The sequence below is a fragment of the Amphiura filiformis genome, chromosome 15 (genome assembly GCF_039555335.1).
Source record: "Amphiura filiformis chromosome 15, Afil_fr2py, whole genome shotgun sequence".
In the NCBI taxonomy this organism is placed as follows: Eukaryota; Metazoa; Echinodermata; class Ophiuroidea; order Amphilepidida; family Amphiuridae; genus Amphiura; species Amphiura filiformis.
In genome coordinates this window covers 7,906,153-7,929,518 of record NC_092642.1, presented here as the reverse complement: position 1 = coordinate 7,929,518, position 23,366 = coordinate 7,906,153, and the positions used below count along the sequence as shown (strand labels likewise).

The window sequence follows — 23,366 nt, the reverse complement described above, 5'->3', positions numbered from 1 at the left end:
TTTCTTACGAATTGTGGGTCACTGGAAAAAAGTTTGGGAAGCCCTGAGCACAGTAAACCAATACTGTGCAACACCTTTTACATGCATGAGATTTCCCCTTCCTGGAACATATTTTGAGTGAGAAATTGATCTTTGACCATAATGGACTACTAGTCTCAAAACAGGACTTAAATATTTCAACCTGTAGGATAACTAAACACAAATAGTACCATCTGCAAGAAGACTGTATGAAAGACTATTGTTATTAGGGACTAGAGTATCTTCCTGTGATGGCATATATCCAGAATAAATCATGATGAGTCAAAATAATCTCACTTCCTCTGGCTTAGTCCATAGGCTCATCTTTATTGTGAATTGCAGTTTTGAACTATGACCTGAGAAGATCGGAATGGATTTTCATACCAGAAATTTAAAATGATGAGTAGACTATACACACTGAACTTTGAAGTAGTATGGTTCGAGATCTATACATTTGTAGCAATGTGCATTTTAATTCAATTCAGTAATGATACACTCCAATGGGTTTTTTTCTTCAAAATTCTGAAAATGTAAGCTCATTTAAAAGTACATAGGCCATAATTCTGATGAAATATAGAGCTGATATTAATGATTAATTATCACTCATACATAATTTCTAGACAGCTCATCAATTGGTTAACTCCCAATCAATATTTTTACTGACAACCAACGCTGTTTGATAGTTTTCATTATATATAACGATGGCATTGATTTGAGCCAATCTGGAATATAATTTGTTTTGTATTAATATATAAAACAACAAATATCTATATTGCCTATTTCTGCAATGTCAAATACATCATGCACTCTGTCAAATTTGGACTAATTTCTGATTTAGGTGTGATTGTGGATGAATTAAATTGGAAATATGAAATATGTAATGTTCAGCGAAACTTGTGTAGAACAGGCCCAGATGTCCAAATAGTGAGCGGGTATATTACCATGGCTCTAAACTAGAGCTAAACTTGTGCCGTGTTGTCAAATGAGTATAATAAACTATTCTTGAAAAGTGACAAAGCAAATTAACTGTGAAGTATGAAAATGGTAATTCATAAAAAATTGAACTATTGACCACAATACAAAATAATTTTACCTCCGCAATTTTTAGCTATTGCTACTATAGCTTTCATCAGCATAATAACCCTTCATCAGCCTTCATCATTGGATCTCACTTTTAAAGAGAGCAAGATCAGGTCATTCCATCAACAAAGCTGTAGATGTTGAAGGTTCGCATGTTGAAAATAAGTTTCACTATGTCGAACCTAACCATTAACCTAATTACCTAGCTCCAACCCTATCCCTAACCTTATTTCATATTTGACTTAACGAACCTTAATTCCAATGTAACAAACCTTTGACATAGTGTACGGACACCCCAAAACAGAGCTAGCTGAAAATCCAACCTAAATAGTACATATTTGCAGGTGGTTTGGTGGGGAGGAGTAGATCCTAGGGCTGGTTCAATTCACTGATTGCGACACCCTTCAAACAATGAGCACAAAATGACTAGTCACACGACAAGCACTACCAACATAACCTTACATTTTAACAAAGTTGTTTTTATGTAAATTGTATGAAGCTACTAACATGAGAACTCACAATTTTACCAAAAAAAGCACCTTGCAGAATCGGAAATATGCAATTTCTCTCAAACAAGATCAATTTAAGAGTTGCTGCTATAAATGTCATTCAGCGTGGCATTTTATGAGAGGGATATGTCATGTTGTCAACAATGTTTGCCTTGCACGCTGCATACTTCCTGAACCTGAAGTAGGACATCGTAATCCAGGCTTCATGTAGGGTACTTGAAGATTTTTGTCATAAATCTCTCCTGTGGAAGATGATAATGTTTTATTTTAGACATTGAATGACTAGAAACTTTTTCTTTCCCATTTGCTTCATGCTTCCTTTTTTTGACTCATGAAAACTAACTTGCATTTATGAGTGTGCATCATCATGGGGCGACAGTGGCGTGCGCAAGGGGGGGGGGTAGGGGGCACGTGCCCCCCAGTTTTGTCAGTCAGGCGGGGGGAAATGCACCCAATCGGGGAAAAATTGGGGAATTGGCTATTATGGTGAGTGAAGCGAGCCGAAAATTTTAGAACAGTCGGGGGAATCGAGACCCATGCCCCCGACCTGCGCATGCCACTGTGGGGTGATCATGAACTTGGATGGATGACCCAAAAATGTGTGGTTGTCTCTAACTTGTCCGATAAATATTCCTATGAGATAAATAGTAGAATTTTCGTAAGTTTCATAAATGCCTGACAGCAAACCTGTGAATTATGATCAACCCTACAATGGGAGAAAGTGTGTGAGCAAATAATGGTTGCTGCGAATTTTATTATGGTTTGCACAAAAATATTGTTGAATTGCTTTTCAAACAATTGTTTGACCCAATGTTTGTGTATGTTATCGCACAAATATCATAGTCAAAGTCAACATACATTGTATGAATAGGAATATATACATCATAGTCTTGTACATGCATACATTTACATGCTAACTAATAACAGGAGATGATAATGAGTATTTTCTGTTAAATAAGGTGCCGGAAATAGGACCAGCTGCAGACTGATGCATATACATGTATGATAATGACCATTCCCACACTTGGCAAAAGCCAAATCATGATGTGAAGGAGTTAAACAGTTTCAAAGAGTTTTATTTTAGTCAAAAACGGTAACATTTGTTTTTTGCAGTATAAACTTTCCGGAGGAAGGGTGGGGAAGGGGGGGTATGAACCTATTTCATAGTCATTTCATTATGAAGGGCGATCAAGGCATGATGCCCTTTGTCCTGCCTTAGTCCCCATCCCCTGTTTAAGCTACTGGGTTTTTACATGAGTTGATGTTGAAATTAAAAAAAATAATAATAATTTAGGGATTTAAAGTGCATGGTGCCAACCTACATGCCTCTGCACACTTAAAAGCATTTCAATGACCACTGTGTCCTAAGACACACCTGATAAACCATTTTAAAACATTCAGGGATGCAGCTCAATATTGGCGCAGACTCCTAGTCTACCTACATGTATGTGCACATAACCATCGCAACCAGGATCAACTCCCTGAGTAAAATACAGGAAAACCAAAACAATTGGGCAGCTAGTTCCCTGTCCTGAGGAATTTCAAGCTAGCGCAATTATTTTTACAAGAACATTTTCCATTCTCTCCTGGGACTTGAACTCAGGATGTTATGCACTTGGGCTCCTAAATGTTTGTGCGTCTTTAGGGCATGAAAATGTAACAAGAGTTTCAGTCCCTGAATTTTATGGACATGTCCATTCTATTTGTTTAGTATGTTTTATTGTATTCTATGTTTGTGTGTGTGTTTGGTTTTTGTTCAATTTGTATCTATAGTCATTCTATAAAGATATATATTTTTTCAGATGACCTCTATACTCATGAATTCCAGATTTTATGTAACTTTGTTGTAATTTTGATACCTGTCTTTGCAGCATGCAGCAGACCTGGAAAAGAAGCAAAATGAAACAGAGAACAAAAAGATGATGGGAACTGAAATACAGTATGGCAATGTTATACAGGTGAGGAATTGTAAAAGACATAGGGAACCACCAAGTGGGGTTTCTTCTTGATCACAAATAAAATGATCGAGTGTTTTGATGCAGTGATAAGACCTAAATTTTAAATCAGAAGAAATATTCTTGTTCCCTCTTTCCGGGCCCTCTTTCCACTTCTATACATGTATACCCTTATCCTCTCAATGGTCTTTGGAGAGTAGAGGAGTTATATATGGTATATGTTGTGAATATAAAATTGAGATTAATACCTAGAATGCTCAGTATGAGAATCACCAGAGATAAGAAAATTAAGGATCTGACAGCCGCTCAGGCCTAAAAATACTTTTTTATTTATTTTGAGGATTAACTTTTTGTCACACCTGACAGCCCGCCTTAACATTTCCAGAAGTGCGATTTGTAGCACACCTATTATTTGCAAAAACTCAACTCCTGCTATATATATTTAAAATCACTTCCATAATAAAATTTTGAGGGGAATTTGGAGAATTTTTTTTGAGAGAATCGCTCTTTGTCCCATCTATTTCGAGCACTGCAGCCGCTAAAAATCCATATCTATGCCAGATGCCATTATCCTGTCATCCCGTATACTGGAACCTATATAGCAGACACTCATCACTCATTTGAGCATTGTATGTGATGCTGCTTGTGGGCTAGATGAGGTGCTTGAGTCGATAGTTGCCAATACCCTGATGGTCAATACTTTGTTTTCAATCTCCGTACATGTATCCATGGATTACATGCAAACAATAACTAGATAAATTTTTCAGTCGGAGCTCTGGAATCATCACATGGAAAAGATTGCCAGCTACAGTCCTTGTACAAAATCTATTCAGCTTTTAATAATAATGTATTTTTATTTTGTCTCACAGCTGTTACATTTAAAAAGCAACAAATACCTGACAGTGAACAAGCGTTTACCAGCCCTTCTAGAGAAGAATGCCATGAGGGTAACACTGGATGCCTCTGGCAACGAAGGCTCATGGTTTTATATTCATCCATTCTATAAACTGAGATCAGCTGGTGACAATGTAAGTAGTTTGTGACCGTCCATCATAAATAAGCCCAGAAGTCGGCCCTTCACAAAATTGTGATTGTTTTCATATTTGGAAAGATTATACCTGAAGCTTCAAAATAACATTTTAAATTTTTAACAAATCTTGTATGATATAAAATCCTGAAATGAAGTTATGTTTCTTCAAATTTTGCCTTATAACAGAACAGAACTCAACACTGAGAAAACTGCACTTAAAGTTGTCAAATTTCTATTATTTCTATTTAATCCAGCTCCATAAAATGTCAATTTTAATCATTTTTAGTTTTTGTACAGCTATGTAACTTTGCAGCTGTATAAAAGAAGTATGAACTATTTCAAATCTGTTAAAATTTTTCTCAAAATATGAAATTTTTGGATATTTTGCAGTTTAGCTCAAAATCATAATTTCCGACTTCCAGGCCCATTTGTGGTGAATGGTCACATATGATGATAGTAAAAACACTTACATCTTGTTGTATTAGTGTTCACAAATCTCAAAGATAGAAGGGAGCTATTGGTAGCTTTGTGTAAAAAAAATGAAGAAACGTAATTGTGCAGGAAGTTTCATGTTTCTTATGGAAACCAGGCAGGTATGAGCTAGCTTACCTTCCTTCCATCATAAGGATACTCCCCAATGTTTCAAAACGTCCTAGAAACAGTGATGCTGACAGTAATAAACCAATGAGTAGTTAAGGCTATCTCAAAGAAATGGAATATTATCAAATCGCATGACAATTTGATTAACCCCAAATTTACCCAAAAGCCATAAAAAGCTACAGCGGCACACAACTGTGAGCGCAAGTATCCCATGTGATGTGATTGCGTCATCATACGAAAGCATGTATGGGCACGGAAAGCTTGGCTGGTCAAGGTAATCCCCAGTGGCGTGCTATGGCCATTAGGGTGTCTAGCCTGAGGGGGGTTGGGGGTTCAAAACTGCACCCGAGAAAATTCTCTTCCTCTTCTTCCTTCCTATCTTCTTTTCTTCCCTTCTGCCAAAAAGCCTTGTTGAAGTTAGGGTTATAACTGACCAAAGAGGTTAGTAGGCGAGTGTGTGCTATGTCATGTTTGTGTTGCTCATGGAGTTCATTATTCACTAAGCGCTTTACAAACTTTAATTTTATAAATGTACTTTTTGAAGTGATGTGTGATGTGCTGTTTATTCGGGGGAACATAAAAATGAGGGGAATATAAAAACGGATGACGTTTTTATGTTCCCCTCATATCAAGGGTGTAGGGTGCCATCCTGTATCCTTTCTCCACTGCAGCACAAACCTATCTCAGTCCCCGGGTAATGGCCTTCTGGATACACCATTATGCACAGAGCTATAAGGATCCAGACTCTTCCAATTTAACTTATTTGATACTGACTTCTATTCTCTCTTTCATCTTACAGATTGTAGTTGGGGACAAAGTTGTTTTGAATCCTGTCAATGCAGGCCAGCCACTCCATGCCAGTAACTATCAACTCATTGATAACCAAGGATGCAAAGAGGTAAGCTTATATCAAAACCGGGTCAGCTTATCAAAACCTGGTCAGCTTATATCAAAACCTGGTCAGCTTATATCAAAACCTGGTCAGCTTATATTAAAACTTGGTCAGCTTATATCAAAACCTGGTCAGCTTATATCAAAACCTGGTCAGCTTGTTTCAAAACCTGGTCAGCTTATATCAAAACCTGGTCAGCTTATATTAAAACTTGGTCAGCTTATATCAAAACCTGGTCAGCTTATATCAAAACCTGGTCAGCTTGTTTCAAAACCTGGGCACCTTATATCAAAACCTGGCCAGCTTATATCAAAACCTGGCCAGCTTGTATCAAAACCTGGGCACCTTATATCAAAACCTGGTCAGCTTATATCAAAACCTGGTCAGCTTGTATCATAATCTGGTCAGCTTGTATCAAAACCTGGTCAGCTTGTATCATAATCTGGTCAGCTTGTATCAAAACCTGGTCAGCTTGTATCAAAACCTGGTCAGCATTATATCAAAACCTGGCCAGCTTATATCAAATCCTGATCAGCTTACATCAAAACCTGATCAGCTTATATCAATACCTGGCCAGCTTATATCAAAACCTGGGCAGCTTATATCAAAACCTGGTCAGCTTACATCAAAACCTGACCAGCTTACATCAAAACCTGATCAGCTTATATCAAAACCTGATCAGCTTACATCAAAACCTGGTCAGCTTATATCAAAACCTGATCAGCTTATATCAAAACCTGGTCAGCTTATCTCTTTTTAAGGATGTCAGAAAAAACATGTGACACATCCTCCTGTCACATATAACAATTTCACATGACAACAGTCATGCACATTTCACATCACATACATCTTAATTTATTCCCATAATCCAACACCAAACAAAATAACATTCTATAGTCCATTTGGCTTTATCGAGACAATAGCGCTTATGTCACACACGATCAAATGCGGTGCATCTGTAGTGTGTGATGTGACTGCACCTTACAAATTACACCACCTTTGATTGCACACTTATCACACATGGATGTTATTGTATTGAGGAAGCCGAATGGACTGTAGTATGATGTCAGTCTGGTGAGATGTTGGATGAACACAAAGTTCTTACAATCTTGAAAATGTCGCAAAAATTATAAAAATTGATTTGTCATGCCTGTGCAATAAGCTGGCAATATATTGATCATGACAAAGTCTCATTCTACCTGTTTTAGAACGGATATTGATATATTTAGGTCACATTTCCATTCAGAAGATCTTTCTATCAATAACATCTAATGTCAGTATCAACCTCAATATGTTAATAAATGGCTTAGTTTGTCAATTTGTTGGCACTGCCAATTTTGTAAAAAGGTTTTAAATCATTAAGTTGTGTGAAATTTGGTCCCCACCCAAATGTATGTCACTGACCGCATTAACTGGCAAATATATGTGCACTCATTATTTTTCGTTTTGCCTCAATTTTGGTAGTAATGTGATAAACAGCCTCTACATTTGCGATATTATTTCGATTGTGCTACCTTGTTTATGTATTATTATGCTTTATTTCTAAGAACAGTGCATGCATTTCAAGGCTGATGAATCGTAATACCCAGACGTCACTATAAAACTTGAGGCAAAACAAAGCATATTGTGAACTGTTACAAAAAAAATCATCTGATATGAATACTAGTGGTTTTTTTTATAACATGAAAGAAAATATAATCTTGATAAGATACGCATTTCAAAAGGTTTCACTTCCAAATTTGACAGCTTTGTTAAATCTTCCTCTTATGAGCACAAAGGATATTAGAATAATTGCTTGAAAAATGATCAGCCACTTGTTGATAATTTAGCCTTATTGCTTACCTATATATCTGTACAGATAACATGGTGATCTAGTCAGCCCCATTAAGCCACTATATGCAGTCATTTCCTACATGGTTCTAATCTAATAACAATTGTCAAGGACTTGAAACACATATAGGTAAACATGGCCAAATTAAAAAGTCGCCACTAGTTCCATCCCCATTTAATCAGAGTCTGATGAGTTAAAATAAAATAAATTTATATAATAATATTCTATACACTTTCCTTCAAAGGTTGATACCAAATTTGATATCAAAAGATTAATCATTGTGAGCATAGGAACCGTTGTTTGGAAATTCGTGCAATTTTGAACACAACAAATTACGAATTGATTACGCAAAAGCCAATGCATGTTATCAGCATATTCTGTGGTCGTACAGGAATCATTGTACACTTGCCTGCGTACAATTAAAAGAGCGGGGTATTTGATTTGCATTTTGACATGGATGGGTAAACCTTTAATACCCCATTGAAAATTCCAGCAGTCACAAACAGTCATGCTTTATGATCGATTAACCTGCCGGCCTATTCAGGCGACTTAATTCTTGGCACTCATGCTAGCTCCGCCGCGTGATACAACTTCCTATGTCATTTTTAAAATTGCACAAATTTCCAAACAACGGTTCCTATGCTCATGATGATTAAACTTGATATCAACCTTCGAAGGAAAGTGTATAGAAAAGTATTATATAAATTATTTTGCCATAAACTCATCAGACTCTGATTAAATGGGGATGGAACTAGTGGCAACTTTTTAATTTGGTTGTGTTTATATACAAATTATACATACTGATCAGAAATAAATGGGAATATAGGAGTCGTAATCAGCAATGTAATTAGTTGATTCTGATGGCCTCTTTCAAGTGAAAGCATGATATCAATGGCTCATTGCAGCAACGCCTCATCTTCACTAACTCCCATGGGTAATGTTGTATATAAGCAATATATATGGTGCTTGTAAATAATAGCACATATGGGCACGTACCCTTAATTCTTGTTCGGATTTTCAGAGGAGGGAGCTCTCTATTTGTACATGAAATTTACCCCGAGGCAAAGGATCCCATGTGCGCCATTGGGCAAACCTTAGCAGTATATGCATGGTTTCTTTGGCTGGGCTCATATATTTTCAACCTGCTTTGAGGCTTTTATAGCCCAAATTCGCATGTTTTTTCAGGCTAATTTTCCTGCAAAGTTCACTACAGGCCACTGTCATCCCTGTATTTTATACTCTTAGCTGAAAACTTTTCAGCAAAATTTTGGAGATGGAAGTACATTTCAGTGAGATTAGGAGTCAGGACCATGACTCTGAGACAAAATAGTTTGAAGGTTTATGTCATTGAATGTATTTCATCAAGTTGGTATCAGAGAGGCGGGTATACTGTTATGAACATTGGACAAAAAGTTTTGATAACATTACAGAAATGTCATTAATGGAGAATTGATGATAGGAATCTGTCACGAGATGCCAATTAAAAGTGTATAGAGTCCAAATTTATGTTCCAGACAGTTTGGGCTATCAAAATAAAGATGTACGTGTTGAAAGTTGAGCTGTTGGGCTGTTCCAGTTGAAATCTACACACCTCCTGTGGAAGACATGACCTTAATCTTCCACAGAGTGGATGTGGACTTTAAATGGAGCCACCCATTCAGGTATATCAATTTGAAATATGTACTCCCTTTGTGGACAATTCGGATCAATGTCTTCCATCAAGGTGTATGGATTTCAAATGAAAGAGCCCATTTGTGGTTTACAATGCAAACCATATGAAAAGCACTTAAAGATCACTTGGAATGCTGAGAAGTTATCATTTGAGAATCATATCAAATGATGACATATCCTTACCTTTGTGATGTCATTGCTAAGTAACTTGTTGTCCTAACTCCCCATAATTATAAGGGATTTTCCCCACTTTTGCCAATGTTAAAAGGGGCAAGAGAAGGGAGAGCCCCTATTTAGCTCATATTTTTCTGAATTTTTGAAAGTGATGTTAAATCCAACTACAAAAACAACAGCAATTGATGCCACTGTCAATACAAAACTCCTTGTCCAACATGTCATCTTCTAGGCAAGAGTCTTCCCTAGATGTTAAGAATGCCCTTTTATCAAAAATTTGGCCTCATAAAAGATTTTACCTGAATCTTCCCCAGAGGAGGTGCTAAAGTGCTCTTCCCCAGAGGAGGTGCTAAAGTGCTAAATATAATTCCATTTGAAATTCATACTCCCCATGTGGATATTTCCCAAATTTTCTACAGGGGTGTGTGATCTTTAAATGGATTAGTCCATTGCATGCAGACATGAGAGTGAACGGCCATGTTCTTCTCAGAATTTCACATCAAAGGGAATCTGATAGTGCACAGAAGGCCTCAAGTTTATCAATTCAAATAGATGACCTATTGGAAAAATACTTAGATGTATTTTTTCAGAGTAATCTTCAACATCAAACCATCTCAGCAGTCACAACCAGGGACAGGCGATTTGCGCGGAACTTTTTTTCCGCGCAATTGGCTATTTTTTTTCCTATGGGCAGGGATACATGATTTGCACTGAAAAAGAGTTCCGTGCAATTTGCTATTTTTTCCGTGCAAATCGCCTGTCCCTGGTCACAACCAATCTTTTTTTCCAAGAACTATTATTGATTGGAATTCATTGCAGGAAGATACTATCAAAGCATCATCTGTGCAAGCTGTCAAAATCACCAAAAGCAGCATTACCCCCCAGCTTGGCTTTGATACTCCTTGACGTCCAGCCAATATGAACTGAAGCTGAAGTTGATTGGTGCTGTATCCTAATTGGTTTCTAGTATACTGTCATCAAACCTGGTTATGTACTCCCAGGTCAGCTCGCAGCAGCCCTGACTGAACTTGCCTGAAAACAACAGAGGGTTTCAACTTTGTTCATTAAATTTGTAGACAATTGTCAAATTTTTAAACCCTACATTAGGAACCCCGGGTTTGGAACCATTGAATAGCTACTTGTTTGTAAGCATTTGAATGCACATAGATAAACAAGTTATAGCTAAAAATATGGTAAATTGTACAATTTTGTTGAACATTTTGACAACAAATGTTTGGAGCTTGCAAATAAGTTATGACTGTACCCACATCTCGATGGTTTTTGGGTTAAGCTCCCAGTGAAGGGGGAATACTCCATAGGTCACAATCAGTCAACAATGTCTGGGGGATAGTGAAAGAAGGCCCTATCTGCAATAGCTGCCCTATAGACATTGAGAATGATTTCTGTATTCTTATATTGTACACATCTAAAGTCTGACACCTGGCAGCTATTGTAGTGAGGGCCTTCTTGCACTAATAACCCCTCGATATATTCAAGTTTCCTTTCAACACTTACTACTCCATGTACACTAATCCGAGCTGTGTGTAGGGAAAATGAACACACTTTTACCCAGGAAATGTACAAAAGTATGGCCCAGTGACTGAGAAATTTTTAAGATTCATGTTTTTCATACTATGTGATATTTCTTGTTGTGAAATTTAATTGGGAAACTATATCATTTCATTTGTAATATAAAATTTTATGAGAGAAGCAAACACAAACCTGCAACACGTTTTTTGAAAATATTTGACACTGATATTAGCATACAAAGTTGAATTCATGATAATAATATTGATGGAAACTTTTGGCTTTTGATCCCTCCCATCAGCTTTCCATTTGATAGAATAAAATAGAATAAAAAATAAACCAATGTGAAAAATTATGTGCTTTAAATTTTTGAACCAGCCTATCTCGAGGGAGGAACTAGCAGTTGACTACTGTCAATCATTTTCCATGGTAACGATACAGCATTTGTTTGTCAACAGTGGTTTCCATGGTAATGATTTGAAAACAAAAGTCAAACATTGTTTTAACATGAGCATTAAAAGATAAACAAAAATAACATTCAAAATGTTAATGAAATGTGTGTATGTGGGCGATTACTAATCAGGGGTCCATTTCAAGTCTCAGAATCGTTCTTAAGTTACGACAAGTCGAAAGTTCCATTTCACTAAACTTACTTACGAACGGTCCCCTTCATAAGTAATATGTGTATTTGTATTTAATGGTTACTTATTTACGATGGGTTAAAAGTTTATTGAAATGGACCCCAGATGTGGGGTGTTCAGGTGTGTGTATGTGTTGTGAGGGTATGTAGCAGGGCATAGGTGTGTGCCAGCAAAAGTGGAGACACATTCGTTTTTCACATTCAAACCATGGACCTCTCTGCAATGTGGGACAGTCCTCGGTTCAAGGAGGTCTGCAAATGACCGTAATTGCATGTATAATGGCTTCGCAAGATACTTCCTCTATCGTACATGAGATATAACGTCCGCAGTAGCTAGGTAAAATTTCATACACCCAAAAATAATGGCAGAAAATGTCCTTGTTATGCTGATTAAGTACAGATTCAGATGACTAGCTGCAGTATTATACCACACGTGGGTAAAACAAAATCAGAACGATTGAGAAATTTGAAACGATGAAATGAAATTTTGTTCTGATTCAAAAAGTTGTACTTTCATTTACTGTGTAAAAGGGTATGTTTGGATGAGTGCCAACGTTGCAAAATACAAGACGGGTTCTTATCGTTCGACGATACACACCGAACTTCGCTCACTTCGCAGATGAGTGGGACATACTATTTAAATGAGGATGCGTGACATAGTATTTGATAGGGTCTATATGTTGCCTACTATGTTGATTACAAAATGCTTTATGTACTTTCACCAAACATCTGTAGGCTAGGACCAAGTTTTACAAATGATTTGTGGATATTTCCAAGAACCTTATAGAGTTGATGTTGCACGTCTTATTAGCTGATCGCACAGTCATCTCAAAACGTGATTCTACCATCAAAGTGCGTGTTGCATGTGCGTACACCTGTCAAATGTGTGCTTTAATTGCCGCATACGCTTTGCAAAAGCCTTGTGGTGCATTGCTAGAGAAGAGCGAGAAACAAAAATGCACTTTTGCGCATGCATGTGCAGGAAGACCTCATTTTGGTAGTAAGATGGCAGATCCTTGCAAAGGGTGAATAGTTCACAACCATGATGTTTTCAACTTACAGTTGCTTCATATTCATTAAAATTCATTGCCAGGAAATCTATATACATGAATCAAACATACACTTTAGTTGATATATATCAGTTCGAAGTTATTCCTCTCTTGCAGTGTCTTGCTGGTCACCTTTGATATTCTCTGTGTTGACATCATGGACATTTCTAGCACGTCATTTCAAGATAAACTCATAAATTTCGCACTGGTTTCATGATTGATCACTGTAGAGATGTTATCAAACACAAAGTCATCAGCCACAAGCCGAGATGCTCTCAATGACAAAGTTCAAGAATTTGCTTACGTTTACTAAACTAGTGCAATCTTGAAATTGATCTCATATTTGTAGGGTATGAGGTTTTGTGCCTATATTATACATATACAATATCTGTTTAATATTTTATTTAGAGCACATTTGTAAAATACTGATGCAAGCATAGTTTGATTTTGTATTTAAAATGATGGCATAGTGGCTCAGCTGGACTGGTTTTGATTTATGATGTGGGTTCGAATCCTGGCAGTGTCATCATGTTGTGCCTCTCTCCATCCAGGTGTATTTGGGTACCAGCTTATGCTGGGAAGGTAAACAGACTCACTGTGCAGGAGTTGGGGTCCTGGCTGGGCCAAACCCACTCAGTATAATTATTAGTTGAATCTTGCCCAAGCTAACCTCAAATTAACCTGTATTGCACTGCAATTTGCACATATACAAAATTGCCTTTTGTGATGCAACTTTCAAAGTGGGTGCAATATTTCAATTTGTAATTTATCCAGTGTCAAGTCCGATTCAGACTCCACATCGCAGGGCGATGCGATGCTATAAAAACTGAAATCTGAGCCAGGTTTTTACGAGCTCGCCGGTGAAAATTCTCATCGTGCAGTGGAAATTTCGGTCCGCCATGGAGTTGGATTGTGTTCAACTTTTTGGCATCGCGCTGGGATATCGCAGCCGTGCACGCTTGTGATTGGCTGCTGGAAAATCAAAGTCGGCAGAATGACCATAAAAGGAAATGCAGACCCACATGTTTTCCAAACATCAGCGGCATCGCGTGATAAAATTAAAATGTACATTTTAATTTCATCGCGCGATGCTGCGATGTGGAGTGTGAATCAGACTTCACTGATTGACTGCTCACACAATCTGCTAATAGTCAGTAACAACATAATTAAGTCCCCTCCTCATTATTGACACTAGTTAACAAAATGTGAACAAATACTCTGACTTAAGGGATCTAAAATGAGCGTTTATTGCGTTTCGACAGTATTTTTTGTGGCACATGAGAGCACCTCAGACCTATCGAAGTGTATTCTGAATACGAAGAATGTCATTCTGATATCAAATAATTTTGCATTTTTGAAAATCACAACTATAATACAAATTTTATGACAAATTATAAAAATTTGATATTTTTCGATTTTTGATATATAACAGTCCTCGAAGTAAATTATATAAATCTAATGATATATTCTTAAAGTGTATGTAGCAGGAGGAAAAGCCGACGGTCAATTGAAAATTTTGACCTTTCATATTGAAGATATGGATTTTTTCCCAAAAAGACCTAATTTTTTTTGGTGTTTTGGGAAAAAATCCATATCTTCAATAATTAAAGGTCAAAATTTTCAATTGATCGCCTGCTTTTCAACCCACCTACATACGCTTTAAGTATAAATCATCAGATTTATAAAGTTTACTTCAAGTACTGTTAAATATCAAAAATATCAATTTTAATGATTTGCCAAAATGTGTATTAAATTGCAATTTCAAAATTCAAAATTATTTGATATCAGAATGACATTCTTCGTATTCAGAATGCAATTCGATATGTCTGATGTGCTCTAATGTCCCAAAATAAATACTGTCCAAACGTTCATACCACAGCCCTTAAGGGAACTGGAATGAGTGTTTTGAGCGTTTACGACAGTATTTTTGTGGGACATGAGAGCACATCAGACCTATCGAATTGCATTCTGAATACGAAGAATGTCTTTCTGATATCAAATAATTTTCATTTTATGAAATTCACGATCTAATACAAATCTTATGACAAATAATTAAAATTTGATATTTTTCACATTTTTGAGATATAACAGTCCTCAAAGTAAATTTTATAAATTTAATGATATAGTCTTTAAAGTGTATGTAGCTGGGAGGAAAAGCCAGCGATCAATTGAAAATTTTGACCTTTCATATTGAAGATATGGATTTTTTCCCAAAAGACCTTTTTTATTTTGGTGTTTTGGGAAAAAAAATCCATATCTTCAATACGACAGGTCAACATTTCCAATTCATCGTCGGCTTTTCATCCCACCTACATACACTTTAAATATAAATCATCAGATTTATAAAATTTACTTCGAGTACTGTTAAATATCAAAAATATCAAATTTTAATGATTTGCCATAAAATGTGTATTAAATTGCGAATTTCAAAAAATGAAAATTACTTGATATCAGAAGGACATTCTTTGTATTCAGAATGCAATTCGATATGTCTGATGTGCTCTAATGTCCCACAATAAATACTGTCCAAACGTTCATACCCCTTCCCTTAATGTACAGGAATAAAATTCAAGAACATATGGAAGCTACTCCCATTTTCAAGAATTTTACAAACCTCAAGTTTTAAAATTGTAACAAAAAAAAAAAGGTAATATGGTCATAATCATTCCACTTTATTGAATAATAGAAAAAATATGCCTAAACAATATTCAACTGAATAAGCCTCAGTGCATAATGTCTTGTTTTTATAAGATACATGTCTGTCATTTATGTGAGTCATATCTATACTTTATTGATGACAGTCAGTGTTTCTTATCATTTATATGATCAAATATGGTGATTACGTCACATGTCACCCTTTCTCTGTACTTACAGCGAGTACAAAGGCAGAATTTTGCTCAAATGTTTGTTTGCCTAAAAAACAAATTCAATACCGTACTATTATTATTACATGTGTACTTTAAGACTACATAGGTCATACTTTAATAGATAATTGTAGATCCTTGGAGCAATTTTACTGAATTTGATTTTTTAAAATTTCTAGTGAAAAATGATGACACTGATTTTTATACAAAATATATTTTCTCAAACAAGCAGTATTAAATGCAATAACAATCAATATATTAGTTTTCTAAAACATTCAATTTTCATATCTAACTTATTTTGCACTGATTTGTCAATAAATATTTGTGATTTGCATGTGTCCATCCATCTTGATTCAAAAGAGAAACACATTTTGCATTAAGGGCTGGGGTATGAGCGTTTGGACAGTATTTATTTTGGGACATTAGAGCACATCAGACATATCGAATTGCATTCTGAATACGAAGAATGTCATTCTGATATCAAATAATTTTGATTTTTGAAATTCGCAATTTAATACACATTTTATGGCAAATCATTAAAAATTGATATTTTTGATATTTAACAGTACTTGAAGTAAACTTTATAAATCTGATGATTTATACTTAAAGTGTATGTAGGTGGGATGAAAAGCTGACGATCAATTGAAAATTTTGACCTTTTGTATTGAAGATATGGATTTTTTTCCCCAAAACACCCCAAAAAATTAGGTCTTTTTGGGAAAAAAATCCATATCTTCAATATGAAAGGTCAAAATTTTCAATTGACCGTCGACTTTTCCTCCATGCTACATACACTTTCAGAATATATCATTAGATTTATATAATTTACTTCGAGGACTGTTATATATCAAAAATTTGAAAAATATCAAATTTTTGTAATTTGTCATAAAATTTGTATTATATTGTGATTTAAAAAATGAAAATTATTTGATATCAGAAAGACATGCTTCAGTATTCAGAATGCAATTCGATAGGTCTGAGGTGCTCTCATGTCCCACAAAAAATACTGTCGAAACGCAATAAACGCTCATTTTGGATCCCTTAAGGTTTTCAGGACACCTACAGGAAAGAAGCTTGTTTTTTACTTTCCACTAATCAGAGATTGGTTGACATTTTTTTTAATTTCAAAGAATTTTTGCTGATCTCGAAACTGCTTTAATATTGGATCTGATCCAAAACCAAATCCACTATTAAATCCCAGGATTAAATTGATTCACCTTGGCTTTTTAAATGGATATATCTTGGTCAGTACACAACATAGGAGGTACTGAATCTTGCAAAATTCACACAAAATACTCGCAGCAAAAACAATGAAAATGCGTCATATTTATAGTAGAAAAATCAATCACTTTGAATTGACCCGTTTCACTTTTCCTAGATGTTAATGCTCTGTAGCATAATATGCATGCCGCATGCTTCAATCAGTAGCAGCAACCAAAATAGTTGCACATGCATCAAATCTGTGATTGTTGCCATGGTAACACTGGCATTGTATTAGCTTCATTTTACTTCATCCCCACTGTTACGCTGGCTGTGCCGCGGTTGTAGTGAATTTGATTGATAATGAACTGTATGGAATGGGCTCCAAATAAAGAGTGGTATTGTCAGGAAATCTTTAAAGTTGTTAAAAAATATACCGTGATTTATTTTGTCGGTCCGTCAGAGTGTTGTCATAACTTGGCTATTCATCAAGGCTCCTCCCTCAAAAGGAGTGAAAGATTGCTGTTGGGAAAATTGAAAAATTAACAGTATTTGAAACAACAGCCCAACCATTTATACATGAAAAAATTCCAACTTGTCAAGTATTGTCCAATTTAATATTCTGGCAATTAATCGGTAAATTTGGAAAGAATTAATAAAAACTGTCATTTCCAAACTCCAGTTAAAGTTTCACATAATTATAGTATGCAATTAATTGTCTGAATTTTTAGTCGTACTTTTCTGGAAACTCATGTTCAGATTAGTCTGTGAATTAATTTATACCTGGAATATATGCAAGACAAACAAACAGAATATTAACAAATGATTAAAATGAACAAAACGGTAATTTTTTAAATATTGATTTTGTTCAATTAAAGACACTATCAGTAATTGGCTGAATCAGAAAATCTAAAAAAAAATATCATCAAATATAAGATTTGATTTTTAAACAGTCAAGGGAATCGAGACCTTGCCCCCTCCACTTTTGAAAAACTGCGGACGCCACGACCATCAGCTTTGCCGTAATTATAATAACCTCAAAAAGAATACTGATACTATAAAAGTTGCCATAAGTTAAAAGGGCATTTCGTGATCCACAGCATCATCCCCCCCACTTTCCTCAAAAAAGGTTGAGATGTTTATATCACTGGAAACCTCTGGCTACATAATGTTTATGTACAACAAATTTCTTGTAAATTAATTTGTTTAGCAAAGATATCGTGAATTTTGTTCTGGTATACCAGAACGAAATTACAACACATTGTCTATGGAGCAGTGTAAAACACATAATCATGCATAACTCGCAACTCAGAATCAACTAAAATTTTGGGAATAAGCTTTTTTTTTGTGGATATCTAATGAAAAATGTCTTAAAATGAGGATACTGGGATCACAAAATACTCCTTTAAGTTATCATTCACTGCTTTGTAGACTCACTAACAGTGTCTTTAACCCCTACTTTTCTTTATTTTGATAACCAGGTGAATGCAGTGAATTGCAATACATGTTGGAAAGTCTCGCTGTTTATGGAACACAAAGAAAATCTTGATGAAGTACTCAAGGGGGTAAGTACAGTTAAAGGAAGAGCTCAACCATTGATTAATGTTTAATTTCAACAAGATTGCAGAAAGTGTCATCAAAACTTTACAAGATATACAACTACATTACTGTATTAGACCTAATTAGCCCACCTCCGCTCTAAGTTAGTCAATGGGAGAGGGGCTGTTCTCAAGCTATCCCACAGCTTTACAGTGTTTTTGAAGTCAAAATCATCATAATCCTAAACCAAAAGGTGTAGATGATAATTTTATTTAGACATTTAACAGAATTTAGTTGTGCAGATAGCATTGAAAAAGTTGCACTCATAAGGCACTAATTAGGTGGAATAAGATACATTATGCATAGTTATTTCCAGTGGTTTATCAATTCTCGCGATTCCAAATACAGCGCGCCACCTACGATCACGCCTGGCTGATCTACTTCGCGCAGAGCATCATGGGTAAAAGTCGACATCCATGACGCGTCGACGATGAACCATCGACCAAGGAAAGCGAAGCGAGTGTTGCTATCGATTACTCAACCACTTTTGTTTATTTACGTTGATGATGATCAGCTGTTGATTCAACCCTCCGACGATTTTTTTTTTTTCATTTCTGCCTCCTTTTTAAAGTTAATTTCGACAGTCATGGTTTAGGCCTACCTCTGTGAATGCTCTGTGAATGTTCAGAGTGTTAGGCCTATTCCCACACAAAATAATGGGCATCAATTTGGCCTTATTTTCAAACTTTTCCGAACTTTCTGAGGCGCTTGGGAAAATACTTTAGGCTCTCGTTTACAAGAAAAGAAAACACTTTCAGGTCTTTAAGCTTTGTTGTATAAGTAGGCCTATAATAGACTTGATTTAAAAAAATATGATTGGGGATAGGCCTACTTAGACCCTCATGCATATATCCTTAAACAAAACCCCCAATTTTTAAACCTTGTTTGTTTTAAGTAAAGTAGGCCCAATTCTCAATATTTAGAATAACGAAATATTCAATACATGTTTTAACAGCATGAACAGCGTAAAGCACAGTGTTCGAAATATGCCTCAAAAAGTCACAGGCCAGTCAGGCCTGTAACTCTGAAAAGTTGCCGACCAAGGTGAAAAGTTACCGGCCAAAACGTTTTGAGCTTTGAAACGTGAAATTATAAGCTGGGACACATATTGAATTATTTCCGTCAATTAAATGTTACAACAAGTTCAATAGTGACGTTTTAAACCAAGGAATTATTTGTCATGCATATTTAAAATGAACTGTATAATTATAATAATAATTCTGAATAGGTACAAAATAGGGACGTGTAGCAGGGATGCCAACTAGTACGATTTTGCCGTATTTTGTACGATTTTTTGGTTAAAATACGATTTTACGTTTTCCCCTCAAAAAATACGATTTTCCGTCTTAGCCTATCGAAAAACCAGAGTTAAAATAACTGATAATTTGAAGCCTAGCGTTGAAACAAAATCGCCCTTCGTTCCGACTCCACTGCCCGTTAATCACGCATTCTGCCGACTTTCGGATGATGCATGCACATTAAAAAATATTTAACATGTTTAGTAACCCTACAAGATGGTATCCGAAATAATTTTCTCTTGACTTTCAGATGGTTCATGCACATTAATTTTTTTATTAACTATCTAACTACTACCTATGTAATGTCTTCTGAAGGTACTTAGTCAACTATTTAGCTCTACTGGTGCAAAAGAATAGGCCTACAAAATGGATTCCTACAGCGTTTTTCTGCCGACTTTCGGATGATGCATGCACATTAAAAAATATTTAACATGTTGAATAGGCCTACAATATGGTTTCCGAAATAATTTTCTCTTGACTTTCAGATGGTTCATGCACATTAATATTTTTATTAACTATCTAACTGCTTACCTATGCAATGTCTTCTGAAGGTACTTAGTCAACTATTTAGCTCTACTGGTGCAAAAGAATAGGCCTACAAGATGGATTCCTACAACGTTTTTCTGCCGACTTTCGGTTGATGCATGCACATTAAAAATATTTATCATGTTTAATAGGCCTACAATATGGTTTCCGAAATAATTTTTTCTTGACTTTCAGATGGTTCATGCACATTAATATTTTTATTAACTATCTAACTGCTACATAATTATGCAATATATACAAGTATTTAGTCAACTATTTATTGGTGCAAAAGAATAGGCCTACAAGATGGTTTCCTAACTGCCGACTTTCGGATGATGCATGCACATTAAAAAAAAATTAATGTTGCAGGCAGTGGCACATTAATATTTTTTCAGATATGCTCTTCAGCGTTTCAAGCATGTATCTATGATGTGAGGTAGGCCACACCGGTGCCCCCCCCCCCCCCCCAAGTGGGGGTGGGGGAGGTTCTGTTGGAATGATCCACTTGAATCAATGAATTATTTGTATGAAATTGTGCATCATATATACGAAGGTCAGCCACGCCAATCATAAAATAAAGCCAGTGCAGCCATTTCAAAAATGCCTTGTACATGGTTAAGTATAGGAAAGTGGACATCAAAAAGTGCTACAACTCCAAAATGGAGCCTCTTTGAAAAATACATTTTAATTTCTTGTTGATTCATACCTTGTCCTTGTGAAAAATAGTAATCACCAGTAGCCCCCAGGTTGGAGTGGGGGAGGTGGGTGTTTGACTTCTGGTGGAATGGTCACTTGAATCAATGAATTATGAGTTTGTAATTGTGCATCATATATACGAAGGCCAGCCATGCAAATCATGTAATAAAGCCAGTGCAGCAGTTTCAAAAATGCCTTGTACATGGTTAAGTATAGGATAGTGGACATTAAAAAGTGCTATAACTCCAAAATGGAGCCTCTTTGAAAATTGCATTAACTATCAAATTTGTCTTCTGTAAGGGGCTTCAAAGGGTTTTTACAGTGTAGAAACACTCTGACAAACTTGAAAACAAGTTTTTAATGTTTATAGCTAGTTAGAAGTGAAATCACACATGATCTCAAAAAATACAGTTTTGTATGGCAAAATACAGTTTTTGGGGTCTGTGAGTACAGTTTCTTGAGTTGCAAGGTTGGCATCCCTGGTGTAGGTTACTGCGGGTAATTTTACCCCAGTTCCCGGGAATTTGTCCCAGCTGTAAGTTTTATGAGTCTAAACTAAAGTGGCAACTGCAACAAATCCCTAAACATGGGTCCCGATTTGAGAAAAAATCCCTAAACATGTTAGGATCCTGATTTGAGAAAAATTTGTCAACAACTGTCTAATCAGTCGTTTTAATATAGGTAGGGGTTTCAGAGTTCCAGCGGCACACCCTATCAAAATGTAATTCGAGTACGTCCCCTCCACCGTAAACTTCTTACACAACTGAATCATGATCCACATTACTGATGTCAGAGACTCCAAGTCCGACTCGGACTAATGTAATTCACAGAATAAAACTTAGGCTGGTCGAAGCGGTGGTTGAACCGTAAATGTTTCTGGCAAGATCGGGACTGCATTTTGTCGGATTGAAACTATTAAATTTATTTATACCATGCTTCAGTAAGTGATTTAATAAAATAATGACAGATAAAAGATGCATTATTCATGAATTATGTTTTAAAACTAAAACTTTGACCTTTAAAAGTTACCGGCCAGCCTGGCGGCAACTAGACTGCTAGTCACGAAAGTTACCGGCCTGGCCAAAAAGTTACAGGCCAATGGCCGGCTGACCGGCCCTATTTCGAACGCTGGTAAAGCATTTATTTTTTTTAATACGATTAACGTTTTCGAATTTCAAATGTACTCTATTCCTATTCAACCATCTACGGTTAAAACTCGATGTCAAAAATGTTGATGTCTCTGATCTACCATAGGCCTATAAACCCGATGTCAAAATGTAAATTTTCGAGTTTGGGTAGGCCTATAATAGCAAATGCTTTAGACAATTTCAAACAGGAAATTTAATCTAAACCGCAAATTCGTGCCTTTTTTATTTCTTATTTGGATAACTTATTACCATGCGTGATACATGATTAAGATAAAAGCTTTTGGTTTTCATAAATGTTTTGAACGCTTGTCTTATTTTTATTTTTATTATTTTTTTCCTAACCTAGGCCTATAGATGTTTTACATTTATAACCTTTTACAAACTTGAATAGATATGAATTAATTGTTTTAAAGCATTTTTAGGTGACGTTTTGAAACGCTCTTTGTAGCATGATGTAGGCCTACTGTATGATCACGAAAGGTCGTAAATTTAGAAGCCATTTCCTTCTATATACTATAGCCCTATAAACAAAACACTTTGGCCCCAATGTATAATGTCGGGAGAAAATATATAGGCCTACTTGCACTAAACAAATAAACCTGTTAATGTTTAAAATAAACTCTCGTGGTGCAATTCTGTCAACAAAATTACATAGGCTTATGAACCGGGGGCTGGGGGCTCAGCCCCTCAATAAATTTGGTGCGGGGCTCGAATAGGCCTACCCTTCTGTATGAATAGGCATGTTTTCACTGATTTTCATTTAGGCCTATAATGGCCTCCAAACTACATTGTTAAGCATGTTAAGTTATCTTGTTTTTGTCAAAAACATCAACTGCAAATTGTCCCTTATTGTACCGTAAATAGATGTGTGTGTGTGTGTGTGGTGGGGGGGGGGTGTCCGGTTCGCCCCTTCAGTCTCAAATGAAGCAGGCCTAATCAATGCGTTCTCCCCTCCGATAAAGTCCATCTCCAGATTTGACCTCTTTACTTTGTAGGTTGAGTCCTTGATCCATGGGCCTGATCCATTATTTATGCAAGAAATGTCGACCCTCCGAATTTA

General features: G+C 36.0%; 1 protein-coding gene across 1 annotated transcript in view; it reads left to right on the top strand.

The window, feature by feature from the left end:
• LOC140171196 (inositol 1,4,5-trisphosphate receptor-like) overlaps positions 1 to 23,366 on the top strand; it is a 160,100-nt gene that overhangs the window by 22,720 nt on the left and 114,014 nt on the right. Inside the window, exons 4-7 of the mRNA XM_072194405.1 lie at positions 3,479 to 3,565; positions 4,432 to 4,590; positions 5,992 to 6,090; positions 18,522 to 18,605. Of these exons, the coding sequence (XP_072050506.1) occupies positions 3,479 to 3,565; positions 4,432 to 4,590; positions 5,992 to 6,090; positions 18,522 to 18,605 (429 nt within the window). The remainder of the gene's footprint in view (positions 1 to 3,478; positions 3,566 to 4,431; positions 4,591 to 5,991; positions 6,091 to 18,521; positions 18,606 to 23,366) is intronic.